General features: G+C 41.6%; 2 protein-coding genes across 2 annotated transcripts; both read left to right on the plus strand.

Moving 5' to 3' along the window:
- Positions 1–1,390: 1,390 nt before the first annotated feature.
- Positions 1,391–3,105, plus strand: LOC125712150 (olfactory receptor 52K1-like). Its single transcript, XM_048981879.1, has 2 exons — positions 1,391–1,511; positions 1,718–3,105. Exon 2 carries the CDS (start codon positions 1,738–1,740, stop codon positions 2,677–2,679), a length of 942 nt encoding a protein of 313 aa, XP_048837836.1. The 5' UTR covers positions 1,391–1,511; positions 1,718–1,737; the 3' UTR covers positions 2,680–3,105.
- Positions 3,106–6,049: 2,944 nt separating this feature from the next.
- Positions 6,050–7,919, plus strand: LOC125712148 (olfactory receptor 52E8-like). Its single transcript, XM_048981873.1, has 2 exons — positions 6,050–6,187; positions 6,594–7,919. Exon 2 carries the CDS (start codon positions 6,620–6,622, stop codon positions 7,565–7,567), a length of 948 nt encoding a protein of 315 aa, XP_048837830.1. The 5' UTR covers positions 6,050–6,187; positions 6,594–6,619; the 3' UTR covers positions 7,568–7,919.
- The last annotated feature ends 5,182 nt before the right edge of the window (positions 7,920–13,101 follow it).

The raw sequence follows: 13,101 nt of genomic DNA on the forward strand, positions 1-13,101 counted from the left end.
GACTGTGTTCAGCCTGTGTCAGTAATGAGCTTTGACAGTGGTGCTCTATTGAGGGGGAGGGGGGGGTCCTACACTCACAAGTCCTTCTTCAGGCTGGAATGGATGATGTTTACAGTAAAATTTCACAAAGGTAGTTTTTGACCATTGGTCACATCACGCCTGTAAGTGTCACATACAGTCCTACTATCGTTACACAAATTCCCTCCACCTCCTCATTTCCTGCTCTGTGGTGGTGTCCTCTGGGGGGGGATAAAAACCGCAAAGAGCTGAAAGACTAGAGAATATTACTTTTTTGGTACGGTTGTGGTAATCAGATCGCACTCACAATACAATTATAATAATTGCATTATCCTAATGGTTAACATGATATTTCATGCTCCTGAAATTGAAGTTTGCCCTCGTTTTAAATATTAGTTATTTTAATACTAACTCATAGAACTGTTTCGTGTGTATAATTAGGTCAACAAACACATTTGACTCAAGAAAACATCCCAATAAAATCCCTCAGATCTGCACCGTGTGATTAACCATGACAGAGGATTGTGTTCTGGCAGTTGAATTCGGCCTGAATAATTAGGAGTCTGGGTGGAGCTGAACCCCCAGGAGACCCCTGAGCCTAAGCCTGGGAAACCCTGCGCTACGGTACATTAACTCTGCAGTGTCATGCAAAACCCCGGCCTATAATTGTATTAGAACGATACGGATCTGAAACCTGCTTAATCTCGTGGTTTTACTGTGAAATTGACAATTCTGTTACTTTAGTGAACCAGACAGCCGTAAAATGGATACTTGTATATTTGCATTTAGTATTATGGTGAATGTGAAGATGTTTACCATTCCTAAAGCTGACTGATAGCTTCAGTTCCCAGTGAAGGTAGCTCAAGTTTAATTCCCCCAGGCCACAGCAGGGTAAAAGGCCCCTATAACAGGCACTCAGTCGTCCCGGCAAGTTTCACGGCCAGTGACCTGCCTCCGTCCAACACAAAGTGAAATCTGCTTGCTAAGTGGCGAACTCCTCAGAAAATGGCACCCTATGCAAATGCCTATTTCACCTACAGGGTTCACTAGCACTGCACAAACCGGGTACTTTTTCATGCATTCAAAATTGCTGTATTTTAGGAACTTTCTGCTAAACTTCTTGTAGAAGATTTGCGTTTACAAAACAGCTGAATTTTTGCAGTTGTTTACTGTGCTGATTTAAGAGCACCCACACCCAGAGGTCCAATAACTGGGGTTTCTCTCCCCCTGCAGAATATCCTCCATTGCCTAGAATCGCATCTCTGGCAATGCTGTGGGCCTTGAGAATTACGCTGTTGTTTACGCCAGTGAAAGTATATTTTTAATCAGAGGGCCTGCATCTCATCAGGGGAATATGGGGCAGTGGATTTAAGGAGCCGGGGGCAGGAAGAGGTGGAGTGCAGAGCGTCAGAAGCAGAGGAAAGTCCTACCAGCCACCGACTCAGCCTGGACCCCCCTGCGGCTTCTACAAGAGATTACAGCACAAATATAAAGTACTTTTGCTCATTTCTTCATTCTTTTGTGAATGATTGTAGGATGTTTTAATATGCAGTTTCCATTTTGACTGAAATTGAGAAAAGAAAGTATATACAAATTACATAATTGCAACTTTAATTTAATAACGTTTGAAAAATATATTTTTCTAGAAAAAAATCAATCAGAAGTCTTGCTTTCTCCTCTCCATGTGTCTCTGCTGAAGGTTCCAGACCTTCCATCGAGATGCACGAAGACCCAGACAGAAACACCAGCAACACAGACTTCATCTTAGTTAGTTTCTCTGGAGCTCAAGAGTGGAGACAACTGCTCTTCATCCCTTTTCTGTTCATGTTCCTAATTTCATTTGTTGGAAATTTATTTCTGATTTTTATAATTCTGTCACAAAGGTCCTTGCACTCTCCCATGTACCTCCTAATATGTGCAATGGCCTTTGTTGATCTCACTACACCAATTTTCTTTGTTCCAAAACTGCTTGCTATGTTACTGTACAATCTGAGACACATCTCTCTGCTGGGCTGTCTAGCACAAATGTTCTTTATACATTTCATTGGTAGCTTCCAGTCAACTATTTTGCTGTGGATGGCTGTGGATCGTTACTATGCAATCTGTACTCCTCTGCACTACAATGACTACATGGCTTTCTCTGCCTTTCTCAAATTCATAATCGTTCCTTCAGTCAGGAATGCTGTTTTGATTTTAAGTATAGTCAGTCTGGCTGGATCTCTGTCCTTCTGCCAGCATGAGATCGACCACTGTTTCTGTGAGCACATGGCGTTGGTCACGCTGGCCTGTGGGACCATACGCATGAATAACATTGTAGGACTGATGACTATTTTTTGTGTACCAACAGTTGATTTTCTGTTAATCGTTGCATCTTATGTTAGAATATTTTTCTCAGTGTTTAAGTCGGGGAAGTCCAGCCGAAAGGCTCTCAGCACCTGCGTAACTCATATTATTGTCATAACCGTTAGTTTAATTTTTACGTTAATTGCATTTCTTTCCTACAGGGTAAAGAATGACATGTCATCCAACAGTCGCACTGTAATCAGCATCATGTATTTACTTTTTCCCAGTTGTTTCAACCCGATAATTTATGGTGTCAGAACAAAGGAAATTAGACAACAAGTAATGAAAACTCTGAAGTGCGGAAAAGTGGCCCCATGACACCGACCGGAAAGCTTCAGTGTAAAATGAACAAGGTAACACATGTTATGTGTGGGCCGGGCCTTAGCCAGCTATGAGGTCCGGACCTCAGTCATTTTTTAAGAGCAAAAATAAAATTTGAAGCTAAATTTTCACCTGAATAAAAAATTAACTAATATTTCACATCACTAATTAATTGAAAAAATAAACAGTTAATGAAGGGGATGGTATATACTGTATAATGTGATTGACAAGACCTGGTTACGGCCCTGTGTGTGGGGGGGGTCTTAAGTGTGAGACAGTATTAAGTGTACAGAGAGACACAGGAACAGAAACAATAGCATTTAATGCTCTATCTGTGTGTAACTAATGAAGACATTTCCATTTTTTTCAATTGCTGTAAATTCTTTAAGAAAATTACTATACATGTCATCATATGAATAAAACAGTTGGTTTGTATTAAAACTTAACTGAATTGCTTTAACTGACCTTTTAACTATAGTTGTGTTTTAAAACAGTTTTATAAATTAGAAACAGTTGTGAAACACATAACTGGTGAAATAATAGTCCCGAACAATAGCGTTAAATGCCACTTTGAAGGTGATGTGTAGCTCAGTGCATTAGGAATCTATGCCCAGGTTCCAAAGCTCATGGGCTGAAAACCTGTAGCCAGCACAGTAATTTCATGACTGTTGGACCCTTAACCCCAAATGCTCCAGGGGCACTGGATGCTGGCTGAGCATGTGCCCTCACTCCAGTGGCGGTTGTATATATACCTGCCTTTCCAAGGGAGAGTAAGATGGGATACTCAACAGTTACCAGATTTCCTCACAGACATAACTAATCTATTACTATTGTATTCTAATTCTAACAGCTGGTTTTGATTAATCACAATAGTGAAATAGTGACTTGCAGTATTGTTTTATGTGAACATCAGAAACATACTTAATAATTTGTTCTCATATAGCCATAAAAATCACTCAGATTTACATCTTATTATTCAACATGACTGCACCCATAGCTTTCGGCCCTTAATAGGACAAGCAGGCACAGAAAATGGATGGATGGATGGATGGATTGGTCACATCACGCCTGTAAGTGTCACATACAGTCCTACTATCGTTACACAAATTCCCTCCACCTCCTCATTTCCTGCTCTGTGGTGGTGTCCTCCTGGGGGGGGATAAAAACCGCAAAGAGCTGAAAGACTAGAGAATATTAATTTTTTGGTGCGGTTGTGGTAATCAGATTGCACTCACAATACAATTATAATAATTGCATTATCCTAATGGTTAACATGATATTTCATGCTCCTGAAATTGAAGTTTGCCCTCGTTTTAAATATTAGTTATTTTAATACTAACTCATAGAACTGTTTCGTGTGTATAATTAGGTCAACAAACACATTTGACTCAAGAAAACATCCCAATAAAATCCCTCAGATCTGCACCGTGTGATTAACCATGACAGAGGATTGTGTTCTGGCAGTTGAATTCGGCCTGAATAATTAGGAGTCTGGGTGGAGCTGAACCCCCAGGAGACCCCTGAGCCTAAGCCTGGGAAACCCTGCGCTACGGTACATTAACTCTGCAGTGTCACGCAAAACCCCGGCCTGTAATTGTATTAGAACGATACGGATCTGAAACCTGCTTAATCTCGTGGTTTTACTGTGAGATTGACAATTCTGTTACTTTAGTGAACCAGACAGCCGTAAAAAGGGTCCTTATGGATTTGTGTTTAGTACTGTAGTGGCATGTGAAGAAATGCTGGCGGTCCCCAAAGCTGACTGATAGCTTCAGTTCGCAGCATATGTACTGTACTGTAGCTCAGGCATCTTTCCTTTCAGACCTCAGCAGGGTTAAAGGCCTTTGTAATGGGCATTCAGGCTCACCTCGAAGCAGATCACTGCACACAAAGCAGTTACTTTTCTTTAAATTCATTCAAAATTGCTGAATTTTTCAAAATTCAATGAGCAAGGATTTTTTTTTTTATCATTATATAAGTGGTTTATACAAGTACAACAAAATGTTCAGCCCACATAAAGACAAAAATAACATACACACTTGCATGATACAACAAACAACATAGTATTAAATATTTCAACACAAAAGTAATAAATATGCGAGTAATCACTGAGGAAATCTAATTTTTAGTGAAATAGTAGGAGTCGAAGTCCATGTGGTGTCCTGGGCAAGCGCCACCTCTGGTGCAAACTGCGAGTTTGATCCTGTACTGTGATTTGAAGAGATCAACGTGGAGTAATAATAGAGCAAAGGGTTAGTCAGTACAGCAGTTTTCATTCTTAAAGGGGTTGGGGTGGGGGGGGGGGGGTAGGCAGTGGGCCTAGCGATGGTAGGTGGAGTTCAGCATTGCAGGTAGCTCCTCGATGTCCTCAAAGTCTGGCATCTCTAGGCCAGTGGTATGTGCAGCTGTCTTCATTGTGTGTTTCTTGATCAGCAGCAGAACAACTGGAGTCCCAGACTGTAATGCAGTGCCTTCGAGATTCACTGTGTGCTGTACCTATTGAAGTTCACCATGAGTTCTTGAGGCAGATGGGCTCTCATTCTGCTTAATTTAAGATCTATCTGCATAAGATGTCACTTTCTGAAACAGCTGAATTACGAAATTGTTTAGCGGGCTGATTTATGAGCACCCACACTAACCCAGAGGTACAATAACTGTTCCTGGTCGGTCCTGAATGACTTAAGCTAGTGTGCAGGGCAGATGTTGTTTCGTTCTTAGGTTTCCTGTGAATCCCCAGATTTTGTGTTTCAGTAGCACTTCCAACTTCCTGGTTCCTGGATCCTATTCCTGGCTTCCTAGTGCTCTGCTGTGATTCTGCCTTTCACACACCACATTCTGGAGCTGTCCTTCCAGTCAGAAGCCCCAAGTTCCATCGGTTACATGTTTCCAGAAGTGAGCTGTCTTAAGGTCTCAGGGGGCAGTGTGCAGAATTCCTGGCATTATGGATGTATGACCCAGGTTGGGTTTTCCGTTTCAGCCTATGTAAGAGCCAATAAGAGTGACTTTTTCTGAAATCTCGGAGTCGTAGTTGCGACACCCTGCAACCGTATATTGGTTTGGGTAATGGCATCTGATAAACAGCTATACATTCGAAATAACACAATTTCAAGAACATTCTGTTTAACTTCAGACGATTCTATGGAAGACTGCAGTTTGTGAAACAGTGAGTGTCAGAATTGTTTAATGTGTGAGTGAAGAGCACCCACACCCAGAGGTTCAATAACTGGGGTTTCTCTCCCCCTGCAGAATATCCTTTATCGTCCAGAATCGCATCTCTGGCCTGCTGTGGGCTTTTAGAATTACGCTGTTGTTTACGCAAGTGAAAGTATATTTTTAATCAGAGGGCCTGCATCTCATCAGGGGAATATGGGGCAGTGGATTTAAGGAGCCGGGGGCAGGAAGAGGTGGAGTGCAGAGCATCAGAAGCAGAGGAAAGTCCTACCAGCCACCGACTCCGCCTGGACCCCCCTGCGGCTTCTACAAGAGATTACAGCACAAATATAAAGTATTTTTGCTCATTTTTTCTCTCTTATCTTTAGTAAATAATTATAAATGTTGTAAAATTTCTCATACAAGAATTTAATTGCAAGATTCAGGAAAATTCAGCCTAATGTAAAGCATTATACTGTGGATTTTTCTATTGCAATTTATAAAAAAAAAATTAAACAAATTGTGCTTTACTGGGTATTGTAGCAAAGGAAAAATGCAGCTTAATGTTTACATCAGGTTTACTAATCTTTTCTCTCTTTGTGGTAATAAATATAACATATTTGTTTTTCAGTATTTTAGCTACAGTATGTAGAAATTAAATGATTATCACGTTTATGCACACATTGTAAGTTATATGATATGCAGTGCTTTGAACCTTAAATTTAGTATCCAAACCAGAGGCCTTGTTTTGTTCCTTCCAGGTGGCTCTGAAGGTAGCAGACCATCCATGAAAATGCAGGAAAACCCAGACAGAAACACCACCTACACAGACTTCATCTTAGTCGGTTTCTCTGGACCTCAGGAGTGGCGACAACTGCTCTTCATCCCTTTTCTACTCATATTCTTAATTGCAGTTTCTGCAAACTTATTTCTGATCTTTATAATTCTGTCACAGAGGTCCCTGCACTCCCCCATGTACCTCCTAATATGTGCAATGGCCTTTGTAGATCTCTCTATACCAATTTTCTTTGTTCCAAAACTGCTAATCAGTTTACTGTACAATCTGAGACACATCTCTCTGCTGGGTTGTCTAGCACAAATGTTCTTTATGCATTTTTTTGGTGGCTTCCAATCAACAGTTTTGCTGTGGATGGCTGTGGATCGTTACTATGCAATCTGTACTCCTCTCCGCTATAATGACTACATGGCTTTCTCTGCGTTCCTTAAGTTCATAATTATTCCCGTGCTGAGAAATGCTGTTTTGATTTTAAGTGTAGTCAGTCTGGCTGGCTCTCTGTCCTTCTGCCAGCATGAGATCGACCACTGTTTCTGTGAGCACATGGCGTTGGTCACGCTGGCCTGTGGGACCATACGCATGAATAACATTGTAGGACTGATGACTGTTTTCTGCGTCCCAATGGCTGATTTTCTGTTAATCACTGCATCTTATGTTAGAATATTTTTCTCAGTGTTTAAGTCGGGGAAGTCCAGCCGAAAGGCTCTCAGCACCTGCGTAACTCATATTATTGTCATATTTGCAACTTTAATTTTAGCTTTAACTGCTTTTCTTTCCTACAGGATAAATTACAACATGTCATCTAACAGCCATTCTGTAATCAGTATGATGTATGTACTTTTCCCCAGTTGTTTCAACCCGATAATTTATGGTGTCAGAACAAAGGAAATTAAACAACAAGTAATGAAAACTCTGAACTGTGGAAAAGTGGTCCCTTAACACCGAACGAAAATGCAGGAAAAATTATCGATATATTAATATCTTAAAAATGAAAAGTATTACGTAAACAAAAAAATTGAACATGCTTTTTATTTAAAGGCTAGTGACTTCTCTGGGACGGGGCTCCTGGAGGCCAGTCTGCAACACAGTTTGTAGATTTCCCTGTTTAAATACATTTACTAAACCTGGAAATTAGCTTATAAGCTAAATAAGGTGCGTTTGAGCAGGGAAATCTAGAAACTGTGTCGCAGGCTGGTCCACCAGGACTGGAATTGGGGAGTCCTGTTTTAGGAAAATGCTATTTCCTTATGATTGTAATTACATGTATGTTATCATATATGTAATATTAATATAATACCATAAAACATTAAAGATTATACTCAATTGTGATGAAACTGAAACTGTGAATTTCAGCATTTGGTCATTAGTAAAAGAATTGCATGCTGTATAATAAACTGTTGACCCCCTGTCATATTTTTTTCTAAATTAACACAAATCTAGTGAACTATTTACTCTCTGGGGACCTTTTCCTGTGTCCCTCATCCTGCTAAGGGTGCAGTGGGACCTGTCGGCTGACCAAGGCAGCACAGCGACTCTGAATGGGAGGCCAGTTCATCGTAGGTCCTGTACTATTCATAGTACCATGAAGCGTGATGTAAATGAGGTTAAAATGATAGGGGGGTCAGGAGTCTTCTATGGTGTGCCCCCCCCGATGTGACACACAGGTTGTTAATTTCACCTCTTAAATAGCATAAACAAGACATTTACTGGTCAGGTGGGTGGTATTTCCAGTGCAGGGCTACACTCTGCAGTTTCCCAGAATTGCCATTGCTCAGTATGTCCAGACTGACTGTCTCAGCAGCCATGATCACGACCAAAATGATCATGACCAAACACTCCATCTAGTGGCAGACCCTGGCAAGGGCAAGATGAGGTCACTTCCTTTGGCATTGGGGCTGATGGGGCTGCAACTTGGCAAACCGCTGCCGCCGGCTAACACCCACGTCCCACCCCAGTGAACTTTGCAAGGGGGGTGGCGGTTAAATTAGCTTAGGGTGCCGCATAAGAATCCACAGCCATCAACTCCACATACATGTATTGTCTGCATGTTATTCAGCTTCACGCCTTATTACGTCTAACACCCTTCTGTCTCCAGTAGCCATTCATAAGAGGAAAAGGCTGTGAATACTGGCCCAAAACCAGAACAAGATACTGTCAAGTGTGTGTCCACACACACACAGCTGGGGACTCCAACACACTGATTCAGCTGCAATGTGTGTGTTCAACTGTCACACATTTTAATTGTGGTGTTTTGGTGGGTGAGTACTAAAGTACTGAATAATGACCGTACCGTTGATTAAATGTGTTATATTATATAAGTATGGGTGTGGTAGAAGTTAGGCTATGTCTCATACTGAAATTTTGAACTATGTGGCAACATGGAGAAGCACCCAGACTGAGGGAAGAGCAAAGAAGCCAGAATTCATGTTTCCACGTGATCATTGCTCACTGACATATTAAACATGAAAGAGTATCCTGACGAAATGAAATCCCCATCCAATATTGAAAATAACTAAATAAAACGTGCACATTTGTAAATTTGCATATTTTATTAGTCACCCAATTATATGTACTGTACAGTATATATATTGAAAATTTCACCATTAGTCAACAGTCAATGTGTATGACTAAGAAACCGATGTGTTTGTTAAATGTGTTTTTCAGGGTAGTAAATTATAACATACAGAGATTTGATACATATATTGGTATCTAATTGGTACTTGCTGACTGCGCTAATTAATCTAGAAGAACGGTGTCCTTTCCTAATTAGTTTGCATCCCAGAGAGTCTGCTCTGGGGACCTTTTTAGCAGGACACTGTATAAATTGGTCCTTGGGTTTATGTGAGCACATACCATGTGTTTCCAGTGGGGCCTCGTTAATGACACCGATCTTAGTTCCCGCTTAGAAAGAGCTTTGTGTTCAACTGATAAAATCCCACATTCAGTAATCGAATAAACTCTTGTGCAACAACATATCAAACTGTTCCAGTTCCAGCTCTCCAGGTTTTGTACATTTATGTCATGTAACTTTATCATTAAGACATATATTGATTATAATCACAAACAACTTCACTAGCATCAGTAAAATATGATTTGAAAGTGCTGCGTATTGCTATTAAGTGCTAGGTGAACCCATTCATACTTAAATTGACAAATACATATCCAGAATATCCAGAGCATCTCAGCTGTTTTAAGATGGATCAATCGATAAGCTTTTACTGGCGAGGGTCTTGATAACGGCTGTTAATGACTGGGACTTTGCCATTGCAGGCTGGGGGCCCCAAGTGGAAAGCAAACAATTGGCTCAATAAATGAAAGTGTTGCGCTTGACTTCTCTAGATGGGCAAGACATAGAGGCTGCTGTGTGTCATTAGCGCAACAGTGGTAGGTAACTCCATGCTGCTAATTAAGTCCTTGGGGGAGATTGCAAACGTAACCAGAGGAACAGAGGGACCACACAGAGCACCCAAGGATGACCCATGGTTTACCAAACAACAACATCAACATGAGCCTGTTTTATTCTGCTCTGGTCCCAGATCAGCAGAAACCTCTCGGAGGGGCCATTTCCCATAAGATGACCCGCGGTGGCCAGAAGGTCACTCCAGCAGAAAAGCTCGATAGCGAAGGAACTTCCACAATTAAAGAAATACCGCACGTTTGTCATATATCACTGATGTCACTGGGGCGCAGCAAAGTAGATGGATAGCAAGTCCCTGGTCTGAGACACTGTAGGTTTATTGAAATGATCAGTAGATTGTAGGCTGGGCTTTCAGGCATTTTCTTCATTATAGATTATATATCATACGATATATCTCCTACAGAGAATTCTTATCCTAGCTATGTGGGTACAAGATCACTTAAGTAGGAGGATGATCAAGAGCTTCTAACTGTTCTCAGATCAGTGTGCGCCTTTCTGCATACTGAAACCAGACCCTTCGTTGCAGCAGTTTCCAGTGCAAGTGTGGCGCCTTACCACTGAAAAGTATGAAAATGAGGGAGTACAATCATTATTTCCCCCATCCCTGATCAGCAGAAACAGCCAGAAGATGGATGGATGGATGGATGGTCATTAGCTACCACAGCTTTGCAGGAGTCCCATTTGATCTTCCTAGATAGAAGTGTTGCAGCAGTGAAGGAGGCCTGTGACTTCCTACATAAAGTGGGCTGAGGGACTGTCACTTTCCCAGGTGCTGAAGTCTCCTGTACTTCTGAAGGATGAGCAGAGCAGAGGCTCAGACAGGAAGTCAGCCGTTTGGAGGACCAGGCCACGTGGCTTGTTACCTGAAGGCCTGAGACACCACAGTATATTTAATCTAACACCATTCATGTCCTAAACTCTGACTTACAAGATAACACCTGTCTTCCAATATCCATCCATCCATCCATCCATTTTCCAAACCGCTTATCCTACTGGGTCGTGGGGGGTCCGGAGCCTATCCCGGAATCAATGGGCACGAGGCAGGGAACAACCCAGGATGGGGGGCCAGCCCATCGCAGGGCACACTCACACACCATTCACTCACGCATGCACACCTACGGGCAATTTAGCAAGTCCAAGTAGCCTCAGCATGTTTTTGGACTGTGGGGGGAAACCGGAGTACCCGGAGAAAACCCCACGACGACATGGGGAGAACATGCAAACTGCATGTGACCCAGGCGGAGAACCCGGGTCCCAGAGGTGTGAGGCAACAGTGCTAACCACTGCACCACCATGCCGCCCCCTCTTCCAATATCCAACACTTATATATTTTTTAATATATTATCCAACTTTCATTTGTCATTTCACGTTTCTTTGTTTCATTTCCCATTTAAATTTTAAAGTATTTTAAATTTTTAAATGTTTTTGTCGCCCATGGCGACACGTTCGAGCAAAACCTGGGCCTAGCAAATCGGGCTCACATTTACTTCTGTGGACATGTTTGTTTAACCAGAGGGCCTGCACTGTGTCTGGGAAATTCAGAAAAGTGGATTTAATGAGGAGAAGGAAGGACTGGGTGAAGTATTGGGTATCTGACACAGGGGAGGACTCTGGTTCTAAGCTGCTGAACACACAAATTGATTTTCCTCTAAGTATTTATACATGGACTGAAACAGACTGGCTGATTCCTACCATCCAAAGTACTTTTCTCACATTCTTTATCCCTGTCGACAGCTAACAGCAAAGTAACCTTACTTAACCCTTACTACAATACTACAAGGAACAATAATAATAATAATAATAATAACAATAGACTTTTTTTTTCACTGACAGTGTTTGCCAAAATTGATTTGCTGTATATATGTATACATACTCCTTGTTTTGTGACTACCCCAGTCAGCGACCATTTGTAATTGGTAATTAAAATATAATTAAAGGAAATTAAAAATTCTTTTTCTGATCAATGGGTGCATTTGCGACCAAATTTTGTATACCTGACAGCAGCACATGCCAGAGTGAAAGAGCTTTGAAGTAGATTGCGCAACAAAATGTTCTCCACAAAGGAATACAAACCTAATCCACACACATACACGGGTCTGTAATTATATCTTTGTGGGGACTATCTATTATTACTGTTTTGAGTTGTGGATCGCTGCCTCTAGCAATGTCTGAAATCCCAGCTGGTTCAGTCTTGCTGGCTGACATTACTCTCTGTCTGCAAGCTTTCCATACTGTTAGCCACAACGGCATTTGCTAAATAAGTAAACATATCTCTTAGGAATTTTCATTCACTCTCAGTTTAATGTCATTCATAGTCCAAATGTGGAAAAAACCAGGGATGCATGAAACGATAAAAACCAAAACGTTTTGTACACTTAATCAACATATACACTTGCTTCAACAACAAAAAATGCAAAAAGGGTCTTTCTTACAGGTGCTGCTATATTTCGAGAACTCCCTCTCTCACTTTTCACACATATGCAAAATAAAACACTAAAATGAGTGCGACAAAAATCTGACAGGAACCTTCACCCACAGGAAGATGCTTTTCTTGCAGTGGGGCAAAAGTGCAGAATGTGGAAGAAACATCTCTTGGGAGCATAAACTCCACACGCATAGGACTGGGGTCAGATGCCAGAATGTGCAGCGTCAGTCCTCACACTTTGAGGAAAAAAGGGCAGGATTTGGGCAGATCCCTGGAAACGTCACTGTAAGTCTGTCCTTTTACGTTTGATCAGCCAGACAGGGAAGAGGGTGGTAATCAGTGTTCTGCTTACACCCATGCAACTTGACCTGTTTCATGCACTGGCCAGAGATGGGCTGGGGGTACAAATTAGGTACCTTAACAGAAAATTAAGGTCTTTTTCACACCCCCTTCACAATATAATGTTCCAGATGACAAAGTGACATGGTTGGTCTGACTTGGGCCCGGAGAACCAGGTTCCCATTTACTGTACTTCTGTAGATGGGTATGTGTAAGTAGAGGGCCTGCGCTGTGTCGGGGGAATTCAGAAAAGTGGATTTACGGCAGGCGAAGTGAAGTATCTGACAGAGG

The sequence above is a fragment of the Brienomyrus brachyistius genome, chromosome 17 (genome assembly GCF_023856365.1).
Source record: "Brienomyrus brachyistius isolate T26 chromosome 17, BBRACH_0.4, whole genome shotgun sequence".
NCBI lineage: Eukaryota > Metazoa > Chordata > Actinopteri > Osteoglossiformes > Mormyridae > Brienomyrus > Brienomyrus brachyistius.